Source organism: Pyrus communis, chromosome 2 (assembly GCF_963583255.1).
Source record: "Pyrus communis chromosome 2, drPyrComm1.1, whole genome shotgun sequence".
Taxonomy (NCBI): domain Eukaryota; kingdom Viridiplantae; phylum Streptophyta; class Magnoliopsida; order Rosales; family Rosaceae; genus Pyrus; species Pyrus communis.
The window spans coordinates 33,703,764-33,726,261 of NC_084804.1; the positions used below are offsets into that span (position 1 = coordinate 33,703,764).

The 22,498-nt window shown below is 40.2% G+C and overlaps 2 protein-coding genes across 3 annotated transcripts; one reads left to right on the forward strand and one right to left on the reverse strand.

Moving 5' to 3' along the window:
• Positions 1-1,604: 1,604 nt before the first annotated feature.
• LOC137726276 (uncharacterized) lies at positions 1,605-18,548 on the reverse strand. 2 transcript variants are annotated; one of them, XM_068465179.1, is made up of 3 exons: positions 16,545-18,548; positions 3,704-3,808; positions 1,605-1,910 (listed from the first exon to the last, which is right to left on the reverse strand). In XM_068465179.1, the coding sequence occupies exon 1, from the start codon at positions 18,026-18,028 to the stop codon at positions 16,682-16,684; it is 1,347 nt and encodes a 448-aa protein (XP_068321280.1). In that variant the 5' UTR covers positions 18,029-18,548; the 3' UTR covers positions 1,605-1,910; positions 3,704-3,808; positions 16,545-16,681. The 2 variants fall into 2 exon arrangements, with proteins under 2 accessions (XP_068321280.1, XP_068321279.1); XM_068465178.1 differs by lacking the exon at positions 1,605-1,910 and having other exon boundaries at positions 1,936-3,808.
• Positions 18,549-20,174: 1,626 nt separating this feature from the next.
• On the forward strand, positions 20,175-22,459 carry LOC137725536 (sm-like protein LSM3B). The gene is made up of 3 exons (XM_068464261.1): positions 20,175-20,333; positions 21,426-21,521; positions 22,134-22,459. The coding sequence occupies exons 1-3, from the start codon at positions 20,217-20,219 to the stop codon at positions 22,212-22,214; spliced, it is 294 nt and encodes a 97-aa protein (XP_068320362.1). The 5' UTR covers positions 20,175-20,216; the 3' UTR covers positions 22,215-22,459.
• Positions 22,460-22,498: the final 39 nt, after the last annotated feature.

Below are 22,498 nucleotides of genomic sequence, written 5' to 3' on the forward strand. Positions count from 1 at the left end.
AGAGTGAGCAAAAGTATTATTCCTTATAAGTTATATCAATTTATCAGAATAATATATTTATAGTAGTTTAAAATAGAAAATTGCCACAATCCATTGAATATATAAATTGAAATGTGTCGGCCCTATTATCTGGTTACTTTCAATCCATCCAAGGCATTGAACTAGATAGAGAATTTTATACTTTTCTAGTGAATATGCATCATCCAAAAATTGAAATCCACCTACTTGAAGAAGAATAGATGTATACACAAACCTCAGGGAGGGCGGTGCTATCCACACATCTTTTTTTACTTTTCACATACCTCTCTCAATTTTTAACCATCAGATCAAATGAATTGAAGAGAGTGAAATGACAGAAATTTATAGACCGTAAGTCGAGTGTAAAAATGGGTGTGTGGATAGCATCATCCAGAGAGTTCTGTTCCAAGTAATTGTGGACCCCTCCCACCTGGCTCCTGCAATGAAAATCAATGAATTCTATACAGTAAACAACAGACTTGATGATTCCTCGTCCTCTCCTACCATATATTTGCCGATATAGGGGGTCTTGCACCATGAATTTTCCAATAACGAGTCTCTGTTTCATTTACCTGGCTAAGGGGCCATAGCTAAGCTTTAATGCGTGTCTACTGGGTAAATTGCAGTAAATTTAAATTTCAACTTCTGAGAGAAAGCAAGTACGAAGCAGGTCCCGGTTAGTTAAAACCATCGTAACAAAGTAAAGAACCTACTCTCATTTGCAACAATGTCTGTCAATAAATATTAGGGACGTACAAGAACTAAATTTATAGGCTAACATCTCAGCACATAAATTCTCAATGAATTGGCACTGATTGAGCCACGGATACCTGTTATTGTGTTGACAGGCCGATTGATAAGGCGGAGTAGTGGTTGCACCATCACTGTCAACACAAGTTGTTGCGAAGATTCGACACTAATTCATGTTCAGTTCAGACGTTTTATAATCTAAGCACATTTTACACATTCAGCAGCAATCCGCCTTGAAAGCAACCTATTCAGGACTACTATGCAGAAGCCTAGCTCAAAACTTCATACGAAATGTTTCCGCAATTCACATTTACCGCTACTAACGGATTTTCATAACTACAGCTACTGTTCTCTGAGCCAGACTAGCCAAATAAACCAAAAACAAGGAACTCGACCATATACAAAATGAAAACGAATACTTGATGCAATCAACTGCTGTAATCCTACAAAGATTTGTTTCCTCTTTATCATAATAGCAAGCACTTAGAAGTTAGACATTCTTTCTTTCGCACTATTCCCTGATAGCTTTATGAACCGAGTAAAACATTGATCTTCCATAGTCGATTACTACAACAAATATTGACATATCCCATAGCAGCATCAGATATATCTACATCCATTACACAGCTTTTATATTTTGATTTTGCTTAAATGAAGCTAACAATCTCTCTTGAGCTTTCAATCGTCAAAGTATGATGCACTAGTTACATAGAGTCATTGATTCTAGCACTCTCTACAAAAAAAAAAAAGACATATCAACAACTAAGTAAGAGAGCCACTGAGCAGGACAAAAGTATAAGTCAGGTGGATCAATGTAAATATCAAATAGATGAGCCTACACTGGTGTGAAAAATATTGAACACTGACTGACAATCTAATTCTCTAAACGAAGGTCAAGCATGTTGATATTAACATTTAATGGAAAATACCGGAAGATGGATAACTGAACAGGAGTATTGTACACAGCGATTATTAAAACCTGAGACTAACTGGCCAAGAATTGCAACTTACGTAAGTATCAATACATCTGAGTCCAGCACACACTGCATCCTTCCCCAAGTAAGCACTTGTTTCCCTTCCAAGCTTTGGCGTGGTCAACTGAAAATTCTTTTCAGAGTATATGCTAATATGGAATCTGGAAACTGAAAAAGAAATGAAATTTTTAATTTTTTGACCGGTTTCTAACAACAAGATTCTATTCTGAACCTCAAAACCATTAACTTTCGACATATAAACTTCAAGGCACCAAAGGTTATCCACGTCTACAGTACATGAAGAAACATATATAATCAAAAGTTACCAATTGGTGTATGCTTTTCGCAGATGGTATAGTTCTAATAGATGAAATGGGGGAGGGAGTAAATGTAAAGCTTAACCTTTTGCAAGAAGTGTTGGAATCTAAAGGTCTTCGCTAGAGTATATGGAGTGCAAATTCAGTGGAAATGGAGGTCCTAATGAGATAAGGGTGAGGGTTGGAGATCAGGAAGTACCAAAGAGTGAACGCATTTGTCACCTTCAATCTATCTTGCAAAAGAACGGATAATCGAATGGAGATCTCAATCATAGAATACAAGCTGGATGGATGAAGTGGAAGAGTACATCGGGTGTATTGTGCTACCGTCATATGCCAATAAAGCTCAAGGAAATTTTTTATAGGAAGGCAATAAGGCCAGCAATGTTTTATGGCACAAAATGTTTGGCGGTCAAGCATCACCACGTGCAAAAAAATGAGTGTGGTGGAGATGAGAATGCTTTGTTGGATGCGTGTACACACGAGAAAGGACAAGATTAAGAACGAGGATATCCGAGGTAAAGTAGGAGTGCCCACAAATGAAGATAAGATGAGAGAGAATCAGTTAAGGTGGTTTGGACATGTAAAACAAAGACGTTCAGATGCTCCAATTAGAAAATGAGATGATAGAGGCTCATGGCAAAAGGGGTTGAGAAAAACTAGTAAGACTTGGACAGAGACTTTAAGAAAAGACGAGGAATATTTGGAGCTAACATACGACTTGGCGCAAAACCAAGCGTAATAGCGTTCTAGGATTCATTCAGCTGACTCCACTTAATGGGATAAGGCTCTATTTTTGTTGCATTAAAAAGTTACCGATTCACAGTATGCGAGTATCATATAGCCACCACAAAGTTCTTGTAAACCTAATTCTCTAATTTCAAGCTTAGTAGTCTTAGACCATAGCCTATCCACATCATCCAGGTAACAAAATTCTATTACTTCAATTGAAGGTGCCATGATTTCTTACTACTGGTTGCTTGATACGTATTAGGTATTGCACAACCTCTCACTTGATAAAAGGGTATATTTGTTGGAAAGGTCATGTACAAATCAGCTCCAATATTTCTTTTCAGCCAGATACAGATTTCACTTCTCTGTTACTGGTTATGGAGGCAATTGCAATGGCAAGTACAGAAAGCAACTTCAACCAAATGTACCCGATTACCCGTAGGCTAACATCACAAAGGAAGGTAACATGGCTTTGTCACCAAAATATAATAGAACGAAGGAACATAAATTAGGATATATACCAAATCCTCAGATCATGTATTGAAAGTTATATGCTGACTCAGGTGCTATAGAAATTACAAAACAAGACCCGACGTTTACATGTCTGCAAGAAAATGTACAATATCTATCACCGATTAACTCAATTAGAGGTCCCTCGGTTATTTCATGCACCAACAGCACTTCAAAATTCACATTAAACAAGCTAATCTCAGGTTCTCATTTTCTTCCATCACAGTTTAAACATTTTGAGCTAAACTACCATTGCTAAGCACAGTGTATCAATTTATAATTTGACTACACCAATACCCGCCCCTCCATGGTGTGAGGAATCTCTTCATTTCTCATCAAGTCCAATCATGCACTGACCACTGCCCAGCAAAGAGAGTCACAAAGTCAGGAGGAGGAGCGCACCTGACATGAGCAATGAGTTATTTGACAGGACAATGGCAGGGCGATCTTGACGGGAATGAGATCCTTCCTCACAATAATGGGCTAAAACCCACAGCTACAACCGCTCTGTAATCAGCACAGATTTAGTTCTTAGTTCAGTAGAAACTATGTCTTGAGCATCTCCAGGTTAAGTTGTTAACACAATGATCAATGCAGAAAGATAAGTAAAGACGGAAGTAACAGCATATTATTGATAAGCAAATCTTCAACCTCTAGTAATAATTTTCTGAAGGTTTCTTATCACGACCAAACATTACATTCTAGCCAGTCTTTATAGTTTATACAGTACACTGCCAAATTCTAGTATAAGAAAAATAGTTTATACATGCAAATTACTTGTGATTATCATTGTACAAGTAATATGTGATATCAGTCTCAAAAATAAACTCGTAAACTTGAAGATGAAATATTGCATGCCATTTTAGACATGATAAACTCTTGGAAATGGGATATAGGTAAGTTTCAATTTCTACAGAAGAAAAACAAGAATACTTGTGCGAGGCCAGAGCCTGCAAAAACTCACACATATATGAAGCATTCTGGTATATCTAATTCCTACATACATAAACCATCTATAGCTCTTGGATTTCAGGAATTTTATTGCATTCACTATGATGTCAAAGTTACAAAATTCTCAAATAAAAATGATGCAAAAAATTGCGAAGCTGAAGAAAATAATTCCTGGCTAAATCAACAGGAAGAAAACTAACTGTAAGAATCCAGTTCTGCAAGCTGATAAAGTGGTATGGACAGTGAGTGGACAAACATCTAAAACATGCAGTGTAGACTCCACAATCAATGTTTTAAAAAGCAAAAGCGAAGCCAAAGCTTTTCATGGATAGCCTCGCCTAGGCGATAGGTGTAAACACGAAAAATCCCTGAAACACAAGAGACAAGAATACGTGTACAAAATATATTTTATGTTTAATGATTTTGGGGTTACAATCTCTTTGTAATTTGATCCTCTGATTCTATCTTCGTAGGGTGTAGGTTTGTGGATGAGCTGTTGATCCAAAGGGCCATCGGGGCTTGATCTAGGGATGAACAGTTGATGAACGGATCTTCGAGGGCTTTTGAGCTTGATCTTGAAGACTGGGTGTATGGATTTCTTCAAGGGGTCGTCGGGGCTTGATCTTGAGGGTTGATGGATGAGCGGATCTTCAAGGGCTTTTGGGCCTAATCTTGAAGACTGATTGGATGTGTGGATTTGTTGAGGTTGTTGATCCAAAGGGCCGTTGGGGCTTGATCTTAGGACGAACGGATGATGAACACTTTCTTCAAGGGGCCGTCGGGGCTTGATCTTGAGTCGGCGGAAGTTCTTCAAGGGCCGTTGGGGCTTGACCTTGAATGAGGGTTTGACGAAGAACGAAGAGTGTTTTCTTGATCCTTCGGGATTTGCTTGAGAGCTTTAGAGTTTCGAGGCTTCAAGGTTTTGGTGTGATGTAAATTCCTTTCCTTCTTTCTTTCCCTCCTTCCTTCCTCCGAAATGAATGCCTTGGCCTCCTATTTATAGAATTCCAAGACTTGATTTTTGGATTTAAATAATCAGATGAAATAAATCATTTCTGCCAGATATTGACACGTGTCCTATTTGATGATCTTTCCAATTTATTTCGATTTTTTCGTTGAGTCACACGCTACATGTAAAATTTATGTGACACGTAAGCGTTGAAATTTTAATTATTGGTTAACATTCATTTCACCGAAATTTCGATGTCTACAAATGCCCCCACTTCAAGGCGCGTCGTTGACATGTGCTTGTCACGTGTATGAGATGCGTTTTGAAGTTCCTTAATGTAGATGTCGATCCAAGGGCCGTCGGGGCTTGATCTTGAATTGAGCTGGAAATTTCTTCAAGGGCCATCGAGGCTTGATCTTGAGTTCGACTGGAAGATTTTCTGGTTTCCTCCAATCGTTGATTTTCCACAAGCTTAATCTTGAACTGGGCTGGAAGATTCTTTTGGTCTCCTCCGAAGGTCTGAACTTACTCCTTTTATCTGGAGTTGAATTTGATTCAAGGGTGGTGAACACTTGATTTTGAATCGGACTTGTGATTTCTTCAAGGGCCATTGAGGCTTGATCTTGAACTGGGCTGGAGGATTCTTCTGGCCACCTCCGCTCGTTGATTTTCCTTTGTGCTACTCTTGAACTGGGTAGCAGGATTCTTCTGGCCACCCCCCGAAGGTCTACGAGCGGTTTTCAGGATATGGCAGGCAAGTACGAGGTGGAGGTGCTGACCTGTTTCTTTGTTCAATCTTTCCAATTCGTATTGAAGAGGGTTGGAAAGATTGAAGTTTCCTTGTCCCTTCTCTGGCAGTGTATCAACCGTTGAAGATGACTACTCGAGAGCAATACTAGGTAAGCAATCAGGAATAGATTCCAGGTAGTCGGTTCCAGATCGGAAGACTGACTCCAGGTGCCGCTGACTGCTCTCTTTTACTTTGCCATGCGAGTAATAACAAAGACAAAGGAAAAGACAGGGAAAAAACATGATATGAGATACCTTTGCTTTCGAGGAAGCAGCGAATGAATCAGCACATATATTTGTTGTGCTTGTCTCCACATGCTTCGATGTATCATTTTCACTTGCCTTACTTGCTCCCCTTTGCAGAAGTGGTATTTCCTTATGCAGGTTTAACATTTTCTCTTGTAGTATTTGTCCTCCGATGCAGGAGTTGAATGCAACCTTTGCATTTAAATGGTGCTTCACTCCTTGGTGGCAACTGGTTTGAGTGGAGGTTCTGACATATTGCTTCCTCTGTCCTTGTCTTGGCAGGTGAGAACAAGGGCAAAGGAAAAGATAGGGAAAAAGCATGATATGAGATACCTATGCTTTCGCCCTTGATGATATGAGATACCTTTGCTTTTGAAGAAGCGGTGAATGAATCAGCACATGCTTCAATCTATCGTTTCCTCCTGGGTCATCTGTACTCCAGGCATCTGGTATCTTCAAAGGTTGAATAGGTTTTCTCAAAGGAAGAAGAAGAGTTGTGTATTTCGAGAGGCTTTGCTGGGAGTGCACCCTCAGAGGTGAGGAAGAGTTAGGCATTTTCTTCAGGTCTGCCTTGCCATAAAAGATGAAGGTCGACGTATATAGGGATTTCTTAATAGCAAGTGTTGGTCTTGTTCTTTTACCCTTGTCGACAAACGTCTCTTCGATATCTGAACGACGCCTCTTCGATTTCTGAGCGACGCCTCTTCGATTTCTGAACGAGCGCCACTTTTGACAAAGTTGCACGCGTTTTCTGAAAAGCAGAGAAAGCGTTGCCGAACTTTGCGCTTGTCGGTTAAAGACGTGTAGTCGCGATGATGGCATCCACGTGTTTTCGACTTTGTCAGATATCTTTTTGACAAAGTTGAACGCGTTTTCTGAAAAGCTGCGAACGCGTCGCCGAACTTCACGCAGGAAAATCCGGATTTTTTGAATCGGTGGTCGCGTCGCTTGGCTTTTTACAGAGGTATCGATCACTCCAACATACACACTCTGGAGATTTCCCATTTGTGAAAATCGTCTCCGGCCCTTTGAGAATTAACTCCGTCCACCCTTCACTTTGAACACCTTTGAAAAATGGCAAACTCAACGAACCTTTGCTTAGATTTGAGTCTCGGCAGCGATCCGGTTGCACCCCTTCAAGGTAATGTATGGCGCCCTTCTTTTTTATCTTCTAACGGTCCTCTTTCAGGTGAAGACTCTGTGATGCAGGATGCCACAACAGCTACAATAGTAGCTAGGAACCTCCTCACTCCGAAAGATAGTAGGCTGCTGTCAGGACGGTCCGATGAGTTAGCCGTTCAAGAGTCCCTCGCTCTCAGTGTTCAGTGCGCAGGCTCTGTGTCCAACATGGGCCAACGCCTACTTGCTCGCTCCCGTCAGGTTGAATCGTTGATGGCAGAAGTGGAAAGTCTCAAGCAAGAGATCAAGCAGCTGAAGTACGAGAATAGAAGTTTGCACGTGCTTGCAAATAACTATTCGTCGGGCATGAAGAGGAAGCTTGATGAGCTGCAAGAGTCTGAAGGTCGGATTCAAAGTGACCGTCAAAGGTTTTCGTCTTTCCTCCAGAGGCATATTTTTCCTGGGTCTTCCAGCGTTTGGCCAAGTATTGAGGCCTGGAATGCTCTAGCTCCGATGCCTTCCGCTCCGATGCCTCCTGCTCCGATGCCTCCCGCTCCGAGAGTTTTGCCAAGTAATGGGGCTTCACGTGAACAACCTTTGTGAAAGCTCCATCTTTTTTTTTATTATTATTATTTTTTAATTTTATTTTATTTGTACACACTTGTAATTTCTTGGAGATTAATGGACATGCTTTTTTTTTTAATCAGTGTATTGTGTTAAATACAAATAAAACATATACATCACTAAGAATTTTTTTTTTTTTTTTTTTTTTTTTTTTTTTTAATGTTGGAAAGTGGCCAACTTGGCTATGCTTTCAGCTAGACAACAATTTGCAAATGCTTTTGGCTATAAAAAATTATAAAGGAAGAAAAGGAGAAACATGTTTCCTTGTTTTGGGGAGGAAAAACAAGAAAATGTTTTTGTTTTTTTTTTTTCTTCAACATCCGTTGGTTTTTTTTTTTTTTTTTTTTTTTTTTTTTTTTAATGTTGGAAAGTGGCCAACTTGGCTATGCTTTCAGCTAGACAACAATTTGCAAATGCTTTTGGCTATAAAAAATTATAAAGAAAGAAAGGGAATTATAAAGGAAGAAAGGGAGAAACATATTTCCTTGTTTTGGGGAGGAAAAACAGGAAAATGTTTTTTTTTTTTTTTTTTTTTTTTTTGTTTTTTTTTTTTTATAAATATGGTGCTCTGCAAGGCTAGGTTTGTGGGTGAAAACCCAGGCCGAGTCCGAGAGAAGACGGAGGAGATCTTTGGGTGTGAGTTGGCAAACTTTGATTTTGTCAATCACATTCAAAGGCAGCAGCAGAGGCAAGCAGACGGATGAAATCTTTGGGTGTGAGTTGACAAACTTTGATTTTGGTTAATCACATTCAAAGGCAGCAGCCATGGTGGAGGTGCAGAAGCAGCCAGAGCTTGAAGTAGTGCAAAGCGTCGAGCTTCACGATCGGCTAGTCGTTTGACAGCGGTCACTGAAGTTCTTCACCGATTTCGACCACGGTGGCCGGAGTGAGGAGCTTGAGGTAGTTAGTGGATCAGAAATCCTTGTCCATATGCCGCAGGCTGAGATGCTGCAGAAGGAAAGAATTTTTATTTTTTATTTTTTTATTTTTTTATTATCAATTCCTAAATTAAACTGGAATTCGAATGAAACTTGGTCAGCAACCACTAGCGCCCATTCTTCTTTGGCTGGGCTTTCTTCGGGTTTCTGTCTCAATGAAGAACACCAAAAAGCTTTTGAAGACGACCATGGCACAGAAGTTTGGGACCATAGCTGGGCATGTTGGGTTCCTCTTCCCTACTTGTTTAAACGTGCAGAGTGATGGCTTCTTCTCCATTGCATCTCTGAAAAGAGAAAGAGAGATGTCGAAAAACTTCTTTAGACACCCAAGAGGCTGCAGGAAGCTGTGGGAACACGGTTTGCTGCTGTGTTTTGGTGAAATCTCCGTTGGACATCACAAGTTGCAGGGTGTTGATGACGGCAAAGACATGGCGCAGCTGCTGTCTCTGTTTGGGCTTCTGCCTGACGTCGGCGGTTGCTGCAGCGTTATGCAAAGAAGGAAAGGCTGCTGCTTGTTCGTCCGTCACTGCTGTTGTTTTGTTCGAAACCGTCCTTGCATCATCGGCGGGTTTCGGGACCATCGCTGGGCACGATGGGTTCTTCTCCTCCACTTGTTCAAACATGGAGGATGATGGTTTCTTCTCCGATCGCAGGCTCCAAGTTGTTGGCTTCTCAAAATATCAAAACTCGATGTTACATTTGTTGCTTCTTTTGAAGCACTTGACATTCTAAAAAGAAGTTTTGGGTGCTGAACGCCACTGCTGCTGCCAGTGTTTGTATGAACGTGCTGTTTCGACTTAATGTCACGTGTTCCACAACCAACTTGATTTATTGGTCGATAATACCCTGCGGAAGATGAGGATTGCGCTCGACTTGATGTACCAAAACAAGGATTTACATTAGTTCGTTTTTCTTGAATCACTTGTTGTGTTGACGGAACTGCCGCTGCACTTTTTACCAGCGTCCATTCTTGACTTTGCAATTTCCATCATTTTCCATGCTTTGTCGATATCATTTAAGCCACAACTGTCTCGATTTCTCGGTTGTTGACCACTTGTGGAAGCTGAGGACTGTGTCTAGCCTGATCTTTCATGGAGTACCACACCATTTTCAGGCTTTTGACTACTAATGCAGCCAGATTTAATTGAACTCGAAGAGAAGCTCAATGAACCACTTTGGATGGCATTCCAATTTTCACGGAGTTCTTGTACTCGAGTGCACACATAACGACGGTGAACCAATGTTCTTGCACCTGATGCTGCAACAGCTTTGGGTACAAGAATCTTAGGGGAATCACTGGCAGTCCACTCAACTGTGTTTAGCTCAGTTATGACATATTCATCCCTATGGTTGGACCGCATCACCAGTGGCCCAGAAACTTCATCAGCTTTTTCTTTCCCATACAATTGCTCGAGCAGTGCAACAGCAAACTCCATGGTAGTACCAGGTCCTTTTTTTTTTCACAGAGCAGCACGCAGATTCCCCTGCTTCTCGGAAACCCTCCTGCCACTGCATCTTAAAGATGACGCCGCCATGGTTCACAAACTCTTGAAGCACAATTGGGTGTGAGGTTGTCGAGACCATCGTGGTTGAAAACCAGCGCCATTTTGTGCGACTTGGCGCTGCCGTCGGCCACCAGTGGCTTCGCGATTACCGGAAACTTTAGACCCTCCCACGCCTGGCGATCAAACAGCGTTTCCTTGTCGTATATTACAATCTGCTTTGGAATCCCAAACGTGTCGCTCTCGTGCTCGATTCTCAGCTCCAAAACCACCTGTAACATGGAAATCCGATTGTGTAGGCGCTCGATTGCCTCTGGCGCGTCGATTATAACACCGTCGGGGTTCTTGACCCTGAACTCCGCCAGCTCCCGCTTCCAATCGTCTCCGTAGAGCTTGTGCAGCACGCAGTCGAACGGCCCCTGATCTGCCAGCGAGCGCTCAGCGTCGATCCGAACGAGATCGATGCCCCGCGATCTGGCTAGGTTGACCAGCGACTCTTGGATGAAGCTTTGCTGCTTCTTGGGCAATGAAATTGGCAGCGGTTGCTGCTGGGTTTGTGGTTTGTTGACGGAGATTAACGGCAGTTCCTTCCAGGCAGTGCTGCAGACGGGGCAGAGGAGGAGGCTGTTCTTCTTGGCGTGTGCGGAGATGCAGAAGATGAGGTGCAGAAACGGAAGCCAAGAAGCGAGCGGAGCTGTCGAAGCTGTGCCTGGGCCCGGATTTGGGCTTCAACGAGGGTCTGCACCGTCCGTTTTGTCTAGGGCCTTGAGGTCCATCTGCTAAGCCTGGGGCTGCTACTGTATATAAGGAATTTATATATATATATATATATATATATATATATATATATTATTTTTTTTTTCTTTTGAAGAAACTTTTTTTTTTTTTTTTTTTTTTTTTTTTTTTTTTTGATAGAGAATATATATATTTTTTTTTTCTAATACATAGTAACATATGTATTTTTTTTTTCTTTTCTTTTCTTTTGTAATAAAATTGACTTTCTTTAATGAAACATTTATTTATTTATTTTGATGTGACTGTACTTGAAGTTTTGAAGTTTCAAGTTGCCTACGTACTCTTCCAAAGAAGAGATCAAGTCATAACGTAGTTCAAATGAGTGATGGTTTTGATGATGATTTTGCCGTACACAGTTTATGCTCTTGTGGGCCAGGAGCGTTTGGTGCCGTTTGCAGTTTCAGCTCATGCAGGCAAGGAGCGTTTGTTGTCGCCTTTTAGGCTCGTGCGAACGAGGAGCTTTTGGTTGTTGTTGTCAAGCGATCTTAGAGAGGCATTCCTTGCAATCTTCATAGCAAGGAGTCTTGACTGAGTGATTGAAGAAGTCTTTGGGGAAGAAATCGCGCATCGTGATGGCAACGGACGATCTTTGTGTCATAACTTCATCATCCTCAACACTTTCATGTAGCTTTGAAGGTTGACGGTAGCTGCTTTGCCCCCTTTCCGATTGGTGAACTTGTGGAGGAGACCTATGTTTCTTGTGCATTTTCTTTGGAGTGACATAAGTCCATCCTTCAACTTCACTTGACTTGACTGACATGGTTTTGGAGCATGCCCCCAGCGGTTGAGGTGAAGATTTTGAGTTCAAAGAGCCAGAAGTGGCGGTGATATAGTTTGACTTCACCACATCATTAAGATCTAGCTCAATGATCCCTTTCTGAGCCAACTTCATGATGAGATCTTTTAGCACAAAGCATTTTTCCGTCGGATGACCAATGAAGCGGTGGAATTTGCAGTACCTTGGATTGTCAGTACGGTTTATCTCTTCCGGCCGTCTGCACTCAGGTAGATCAATCACCTTTTTGTCAAGCAAGTCTTTCAACATGGCAACCACGTCAGAGTCGGGGAATGGATAAGTTTTCTCCTCAAGCTCCTTCAAAGTGCGTTTACGTATCTCTTGATCACGAAAAGCTTCGGTTTGAATTGCCTTGCTTCGTGTATGGATTTTGACTGGAGTTGTGTTGACCGTCATTGCTTCCTTGGTGGGTTTCCACGCAGCCTTATCCACCTTTGGCCCCAAAACTTGGTCATTCTTGTAGTCGGCGATCTGTTCTTTCTTCCCATGACGGGTGATGCTTAACTCCATATCATGGGCGCGGGTGGCTAACTCCTCAAATGTTCGTGGTTTGATGCCTTGAAGGATGTAGTGTAGTCCCCACTGCATGCCTTGAACGCACATCTCAATGGCGGAGGTTTCAGAAAGTCGATCTTTGCAATCCAGGCTTAATGAACGCCATCTATTTATGTAGTCGACGACAGGTTCATCTTTCCACTGTTTCGTACTAGTCAGCTCTAGCATGCTTACAGTACGACGAGTGCTGTAGAAACGGTTGAGGAATTCCCTTTCTAGCTGGTCCCAACTGTTGATAGACTCAGGTTCGAGGTCAGTGTACCAGTCAAAAGCGTTACTTTTCAGCGAACGCACGAACTGTTTGACGAGGTAGTCTCCCTCTGTCCCAGCATTGTTGCAAGTTTCAATGAAATGGGCGACATGTTGCTTCGGGTTGCCTTTTCCATCGAACTGCATGAATTTTGGGGGCTGATAACCCCTTGGCATCTTCAAAGCATCAATCTTCTTGGAGTAAGGCTTTGAGTACAGTACGGAGTCATGCGAGCTTCCTTCGTATTGTGTCTTGACAGTGCTTGCGATCATCTCCTGTAGCTGCTGGATAGAGAGAGATCCCATGAATGCCGTTGCTTGGTCTAGCTTCGGCTTCTCTTCAACTTTCTCCGCTGGTGGCTCCTCTTCTTCGTCGTCTTCTTTCTTTAATAGGCCAATATTTGGGTCGACTTTCACGTCGGGCAGCGCATCTAGTTGGTTGACAAGTGCGGCAATCTGCAAGTCCTTCTCTTCCACAGTCCGTGTGAGCTTTGCGATTGCTTCATTCATCTGAGCTAGCTGCTCCTCGATTGAAGTTGCTCCAGTGGTCATGACTTGCATGGTTGTACTGCCGCTCGAGTCAGCGTCGGAGAGTAGGGACTCTGAGTATTTCCTCGGGCTTTCGTCTTCTTTACCTTCTTGAACCGTGATGTAGAAAACATCTTGGATCTCCTCTTCAGTGCCGTTCTCTTGGGTTTGTTGGCATGAAGATTTGCCAGTGTGGATGATGATGTGCCTCCTTACCTTCAGTGGTCCTTTTGTGTCGACCTCTAGGATTGCTTGGCGCTTCATCCTTGAAGGAATCAAGCTTCGAGCGTCGTCTTTTTCTCCTAACCCATCGAGCTTTTCTTCCTTTGGTGTTGTCTTCCTCTTTCCAAAAGGCTTACCATCATCTTCAAATCTTTCTGAAGCTGATCGTCGCAGAGGAGAGATAGCTGTGTTGCTTTGTTTCTTAGGCTTTAACAACCTTTCAAAAACAGAGCTTTGGGATGTCGGCGCGTTAAGCCTCTTGAAGACAGAGGTTCGGTCTTGACCACCAATGCGATTAAGCACTGAAGTTCTGGAGCTTGAATGGCTCATCCTATTGAAGACCGACGTCCGAGGGGAGAGTTTAGGCTCTTCTTGGTCTGGTTCAATGCTCACGCTGATGTGTTGAACGCTAGCTTTCTTCGCTTTGCTTGAAATCTTCACAGGTGTATTTGGTGTGAAGCCAAGTCCAGCTTTGTTGTTGTCAACTCCATAATCATGCTCCTTCAACTTCTTTTGAGTCTCGGTGAGGTCGCGATCTTTGTCGTTGACGGTGTTTGAAACCTTCTTTCCAAGATTTGAAGAGGAAGCAAAGTCATGCCCAACCTTTGACATGAGTTCGTAGGCATTTGGGTTGAAGCCTTCTTCGGTCCTCTTAGTTGGAAGAGAGCTTGGTTTCACTATGACACCATGTTACGCCTCCAGACGGTTGATGAGTCCGGCGGTTTGCAAGTTTTTCTCCTCTGCAGTCTTTATCAGCCTTGCAATTGTTTCCTTCATCTGAACCAGCTGTTTTTCAATGGAGGTAGTGCCGATAGTCATGACTTGTTCTTTGTTTGAAGCCATGGACTGTGCTTGAATATCTTGAACGGAGACAGAGATGAGAGGTAGAGACTGTCCCACTGGGCGTGCCAAATTTGTAAACACGAAAAATCCCTGAAACACAAGAGACAAGAATACGTGTACAAAATATATTTTATGTTTAATGATTTTGGGGTTACAATCTCTTTGTAATTTGATCCTCTGATTCTATCTTCGTAGGGTGTAGGTTTGTGGATGAGCTGTTGATCCAAAGGGCCATCGGGGCTTGATCTAGGGATGAACAGTTGATGAACGGATCTTCGAGGGCTTTTGAGCTTGATCTTGAAGACTGGGTGTATGGATTTCTTCAAGGGGTCGTCGGGGCTTGATCTTGAGGGTTGATGGATGAGCGGATCTTCAAGGGCTTTTGGGCCTAATCTTGAAGACTGATTGGATGTGTGGATTTGTTGAGGTTGTTGATCCAAAGGGCCGTTGGGGCTTGATCTTAGGACGAACGGATGATGAACACTTTCTTCAAGGGGCCGTCGGGGCTTGATCTTGAGTCGGCGGAAGTTCTTCAAGGGCCGTTGGGGCTTGACCTTGAATGAGGGTTTGACGAAGAACGAAGAGTGTTTTCTTGATCCTTCGGGATTTGCTTGAGAGCTTTAGAGTTTCGAGGCTTCAAGGTTTTGGTGTGATGTAAATTCCTTTCCTTCTTTCTTTCCCTCCTTCCTTCCTCCGAAATGAATGCCTTGGCCTCCTATTTATAGAATTCCAAGACTTGATTTTTGGATTTAAATAATCAGATGAAATAAATCATTTCTGCCAGATATTGACACGTGTCCTATTTGATGATCTTTCCAATTTATTTCGATTTTTTCGTTGAGTCACACGCTACATGTAAAATTTATGTGACACGTAAGCGTTGAAATTTTAATTATTGGTTAACATTCATTTCACCGAAATTTCGATGTCTACAATAGGTACCTAAAATTATTATAATAAATAAATAAATAAATATATATACATATATATATATATACACACACCTGTAAAATGTAATACTTTGTAAAACAATGAAGCAAGCATGCCAAGCTATCAAATATTTGACTATTATTATTATTTCTCTAATTCATATCATAAAGTCATAATAAACCAATAGAAACTAAGTTAGAAACATAAAATTAACATGAACTTTATAAAAACCCAGCACAAAACGACATCTTTTGGGTTTGAGCTATTTTAAAAAAATAAAAAAAATTCAAACGCCCAGGTGGGGCCTCGACAACGCCTCAGGCGCCTAGGCGCACCTCCCAAACGCCTAGGCTAGTCTATAGCCCACTCCCGCTGGGGCAGAGGCGTTTTCTTGTTATCCCCACCCAAAAAACCGCCTAGGCTAGTCTCAATACTAGTTTTTCAAAATATTGCTCCACAAAGAGAATAAAAGAGACCTACACGACTTATAATGTTTAATTGAAGCTTTCCCGTCCGAGATTCAGAATAACTAACACAGTTCTAGATTAGCACGAGTTTCACAGACTACAACTTGAAGTGACAAGAAAAATACAACAGCTTTAAGCCAGAAACTCATAATCCTTGACCTTAAATCTAAGGATGGGCTAGCGTATCTATAGCATGCAGTAATATGAACATGCATGAGGAAAACAAAGCTTGCGGTAGCAGTTGTTTCTAGCATTGTACATGACATACATATTTATCGAGGGTACAGGATGGACTGCAGAACCTGCTCCTGTGGACTTCCTAATTACAAACCTACTCTTTTTGGTTATTATAGAGAAAATAATATTACTTGGGACATAGGGACATAGACCTAAAATCATGTAAATCACTAGAACAAATTCTTTTGAACACAAAAAAAAACAAGAACAATAACTGTAACATTGAATAACAATATTTGTAAGCTGCCGGTAAAATATGGAAGATCAAAAGTAAAAAAGACAAGGAAATGAATGCCAACATTCATTTGAGAAAACCAAACAATAATACCAGAGATAAAAAGCTGATGAAATACGGAAAGCACCAGAATACAATAAGCTATTAAGACATTGTTCATACAGTTTTCAATAAAAGGTTTCAACCATATGAAATTACCATTTTACCATATGCAAAATACTGAAAACTAGACATTGATATTGCCAAAATCATAAGTTTTAGAGAGTACATCCAGGTAGAGTCGTTCCAAGAAAGCTCCCCCGAACAATATGTGATACTTGAACCCACTGCAGCTTACCGAATTTGAGAGAATCAACATTGCCTAGATGTCCCACTACTGCAATAAATACTGATCAGAAGAGACACTTAACTAAATCCAGCACCCATTTCCTTCTGTTTCAATTCTAATATCATACGCTCATTCTCAAGTTTCATCCTCTCATTTTCCAACCTCAGCTTTTCCAGTTCATGGTCCCTTTTCTTGCTAAATCTTTGCCACTTCAAACGTTGCTTCTCCAATTCTAACATCTCAACTTGAATTTGTAGCTTCTGTTCTTCTAACTGAAATGAACGCGATTCAACCCACTGCTTCTGTAACCAAACAGCTTTTGTACCATCAGGTAAAACTTGATTCATATCAGGTTGGGGAAGAATTTGGGGGTGAGAATAAGAACTTTTGTTACTGTCTTGGGAATTCAAAGAACTCCCAAAGTTAAAATCTTCACGGCCCTGGCCTTGTCTCAACCTCTTTACAGAGTCCTCTGAAATGTATATTCCCCTGTTATCTCCACGTAAAGCATTATTTTCCTCAAAGTCGTCATGCTCGTCATTTTCCATATCTTGATCATCTTCATCAAGATCATCATGGTGGTGCCTTCTCAGATCATCATTGTCAGGATCATCTCTTTTAAGCGCCCTTTGTAAAGATTTCTGCAGGGCTGGATCGTGAGGAAGATGCAAACGATTTCCATTATGATAAGAACACATCTCCTCATAAAACAAGTGCTTCGAGCTTAATATTTTCCTAACATCGTCTTTTTCTTTCTCTGTCAGGTAATCTATCACATCCAAAAGTGCAGGGTTCTCAACAACCTGGCAAGAAGTGCCCCTCCCGAGCATATCGTTAAGTTTCTTATACCTTTTGTTAAGGTCATTGAATTTATCCTCACACTGCTGCGGAGAAACATGATAACTTCTTTCTGCCATGACCTTGGAAACAGATTTCCACTTTCCCTTCTTCTGTACAACAGAATATTTCCTTCTTCCCCCGCTACCGCAATCTGAACCTGTATCCTCGCCTATATATGACACAGCAGTAATCAGAAGCTTCACCATCTGATCAGTCCACTTCACACGCTGCCATGGCGACCCCTTCTTCCCTTTACTAGCTTCAGGGTGACCATCAGCACCATCTTCCGCATAACTCGGCTCATCCTCATCACTTGCCGAGTTCTTGCCTCTCTCCCCCTTATTGTAATCCACCATCGAAATGGTTTGATCACAGTGATGCATGGTTCCCATTTTGAGCGGAAAACCTTCGGGAATTGATGGGTGGACCAACGACCCTTGATGAGGATGAGGAAGGTGATGATGTATGGTGTGTGGGTGTTGGGTTTGGTGATGACCCCTCATTGATCCTTGCAAATCAAGCCCACCAAACGAAGCCCCACCCGGAACCATACCTCCTCCTCCTTGTGATAAATTCCCTTCCATTCCTCAATCCTCACTATTAACAACAATCACAACAACAACTTCTTCATCCTAAAATCATATTCTACATCTATTCACACGCCTCAAGCACTCAGAGGTAAAAATCAATCATCTTCCTTATCAATTTTTAAGCTTTTCGAGCTTTTTCAACCCCCAATTCAACTACCTGAAGCTACTTACAGTCTTACACCATGAAAGTATATGCATGTCCAATTCCCACAAACACCATAACCAAACAGAAACCCATTTCCTAAAATCCAACACCAAGCACAAATTTTTACCAACTGAATAACAAATTTATCCAAAACCCACCAACAAAAAACTACTCAAATCAGCACAAATTCAAGGCAACAAGTTCCAGAAAACGAAACATCATTCTTCAAAGATCAAGAACACAGAAGCAAAGCAACTTATCTGCAGAGAGATGCCCACACAAATCTGAGAAGCTTCCAGTAATCGAGCCAAGATTCCCGGGCGGAAGATGACGGAGAAACACCTGCTATCTGGCTACATAAATAAATAAAAGGGGTTGGAACCGTGTAACATTATACCCCCTATATAATAATAGCACGACCACATATACCAAATTTTTTTTTTTTTTTTTTTTTCCCAATCTGTCGGAAGAGTAGTAATATCCACACGTCTTTTCACTTCTCATACACGTATATGAATTATCCATCAAGAAAATTAATTACTTACTAAATTGTTTATTTCTTCTTAAGTTTTTAAAATTAATTTAGATTAACCTTTTTCAATAAAAAACTATATAAAAATTATTTTAACCTTACTTGTTTCAATAATTCTCTTACGTTGAGTTCCTTCTTGTTGTTTGTATTGGGAAGAAGCCAACAAAGTGATTTGACTTTGATAGGTTCGATGTATGGGATGATTCGGGGATGATTCGGGGGGTCCATGAGTCACAAATTTGATAAAACCCATTGTCACTAAACCAAAAAAAACAATATAAAAAATAAGCAAATTACATTCTGTACCTTTAATTTCGGAAACAATTGCAAACTTGTAAATCATCATTCAAATATTGTAATGTCATATATAAATTCTTGAATTAGTTCTAATGTCGTATACTAGTTAAAGATATTTTAAATTAACCCTTAAGTGATGATACGGCAAATATAAAACCTATATTTTTGTTGACATTGTTGTCAAATATGCACCATGTGGATAAGAAGCAAATAAAAAAATAATAATTGATTCAAAATTTGGATTACAATTAACAAAGACAAATTTATTCATTTAATTAAAAATAAAATCAAAATCCTATTTAACCTTCTTTCCTGTACTATCTCTCTTTTTTATTTGTTTTTTGTTCGCATAACACAAATTTGATAGTCACGTTTGGATTTGGGATACTTTTATGTTATCATTTGTATTTTCTATTCGTGTGTTGAATTAGAGGTGCAACTTGAGCAAAGTCAACTGAATCCGTTTATACCCAATTTGATTTCAATCCAATCAGGTGAATTACAATGAAGTAAAAACTCGTTCAAACCTAACTCGACCTCAACCCGATTATTTAGGGTTGGATTGGGTTGATGCTTTGCCCACCCATGTCATCCCAAACCCGATTTCTAGCCCAAATTGTTCATGCACATATTACTCATCTCACTTCATGTTATAGTATTGCTTTTACATTTCTATTAGTTAAAATTTTGGTATTGTCTTATAATTTAAATTCAACTTTGCATGTTTGAAACTTTACAAATGTGTCCCACACTATTTAGTTTATCTTTTGTGCAGACGATGACATGTAATATTAAATTTCAAATAGTTTGACGTTATATGGTTACTTGATATTTACCTCATAAGATAATATGTAACCAGATTAAACTTTATAAAGTTGGGCAAACCCAAACTCAACCCCAATAAGCCCAAACCAATTTAAACCCGAACTCGAATAAACCCACAAACCGAAACCCAATCTAAACATGAATTAAAAATATTGGTTTAAGATTGGATTGACGATCTAACCTGCTTGAGTTACACCCTAATTTGAATAGAACATCTCTTCCAAAAACAATTTGGTGCTAAGCCTGTTTACAGTGGGCCTTGTAATCAAAGACAAATTGTCCAGTCTATATTACAATACAATATTTAATATAATAAATAAGCTCAGTCCATACAAATTGCCCCCAACTAATAAACCCATTCGAAGAAAGAGGAAAATACAAAAATGGCGAGTGAGGAAGAGAGCGCCGTGAAGGAGCCGTTGGATCTGATAAGGCTCAGCCTCGACGAGCGCATCTACGTCAAGCTTCGCTCCGACCGAGAGCTCCGCGGTAAACTCCATGTACGTTTCCACGCCCTATCTATCATGTCTCTCGCTCTGCTGTACATTAGGTTTTCTCTGCTTTCTGGGTTTTTCGAATTAGGGTTTTAGATTGGGCAAAAACAAAAAGTAATGAGAGAATAAAATTAGGGTTTAAAGCATGCTACTTTAGTGTTAACAGCTGAATGGAAATTACATCCGATATGCATCAAGGTTTGATTCTCCTCTTTATAGACTCGAACACCAATAACAAAATTGTGAGGTATGCTCAATAATTGTCTATTTTTGCATTTGCGATAGGAACTCGAGTCTTTTCATTTTATTTGCAATTCCATGTTTTTTTTTTCTTTTATATTTTTCTTTCGATGTTGCTTTTGACACTGATGATTATGGCAATGATAATGGTGGTCAGTTGGTGGTTACTGTTGCAGTTTATAACTTGTATGGTTTGCTCTTATCGCGAAATTATACTTCCGGTTAGCGGAGCTAGGAAAATTGTGTGACTTTATAAGAAATTTGTAGCTATTTTTATGGTTTTTTCGAGGGTGAATATTCTCTTCTCTTGATGCTGAGTCAAATTTTAAATTTATAGTATGTGAAGTGAGTGTCAGTCTGGCACTTGTATTAGTGAACTCATCTTTATTGAACCTATGAAATATACGACAATATCTCTACCTAGTTTAATGCTAAGCTTCCAAATATATGGTCTAGCCGACTCATCCTAGTATGAATAAGTAGATCGACTTTTTGACAAAGCAATGCTTCTATGCTAAGCCAAGCTGATTCATCCTAGTATGAATAAGTAGATCTTGGGTAATCTGTGGACTTTTTGACGAAGCAATGCTTCTTACTTCTTAGCTAGGATTGTAATTCTTGTAAGGGTTATGCTAAGCCAATCACTGATGTTTTCCAAATGTTTCCATGGTTCTCGAAAGTACTTTCTATGGAGTCACTAATTGTTAGCTGCCTCTGTTGTAAGGAAAGGCGTTTAAACAAACAGTATTCCTCTATCAAACAATGAGTATGTCAAGTGATATTTGCTAGCTTAGTATTTGTGGTTATAAAGCTTCCTGTCCGATTCTGATTTTGTTGTTAAAAATCTGGCTTTTGCAGGCTTATGATCAACACTTAAATATGATTCTTGGTGATGTTGAAGAAGTTGTTACATCTGTAGAAATTGATGATGAAACTTATGAAGAGATTGTCCGGGTATGTAGCTCACACTCTGATATCTTTTTCACTAGTTTATATAAAACAAAAGATTTTGTAAATCAATGTAACTGAGTGTTGTTTTCCTAGAGGACTAAATTGCGTAAATAATAAAAGAATGCATAACTTTGGGGTAGAGCTGCTGTAGTGACTGTGCCCTCAGATAGGTCCAGAGGTAACAATGTTTACTACCTATGGGGATGCCCAGTTAGATATGAATGTTTCTGCATTACCACTGTGGACGTGCTAAAATTTGGAAAACATCTGTCTATGGAAATTTATGCTAACATGATCACATCTGCTCCTGAATGTGTTGTGTTTTGTTCCGTCATTCATTTATCTCATCGTTAAAAGATACTAAACTGAAGCTAGTATAGGTTCTGTAAATATCGTGCCTTTTTTTCCTATGATCAAAGTGCAACTTATATTTGGTATGTTTGGTTTCTCCTTTTTCAATTAATAACCAAAGAAATTTCTTTTAGCGTTGGCATCATCGGTGAGAATGGGTTCTTGTGGAATTAGCATAATTTTTAGCTTTAGCTTTGGCTGTCGTTGCATTGATCTTGTATTACATTTTTGGCCGACAACCATTTTTTCCTTTTTCCATTGCAGACTACAAAGCGGATGGTTCCTTTTCTCTTTGTCAGAGGAGACGGTGTCATCCTTGTTTCACCTCCTCTAAGAACGGCTTGAGTTAGTTACTTGTATTGGGAAATCAACTGTTGTGACATTTACCAAATCTATCTTAATATTCCGCTTTTAGATTTCTGAATGAACGAGATTTCTTGAATCCCGAGCTACCTAGGATCAGAATTTTTACTGTATTTGAGGAAACCGAAAGAGTAGAATTATAAGAATCTCAGTTTCAGGTGCCTCGGAATTGATGGATCCAATTTAATGTAATCTTCATAGATTACTTTCAAAGCTTTGTTACCCGATTTTATACTTGACAACGAAGTGACGAACACAACACTTTG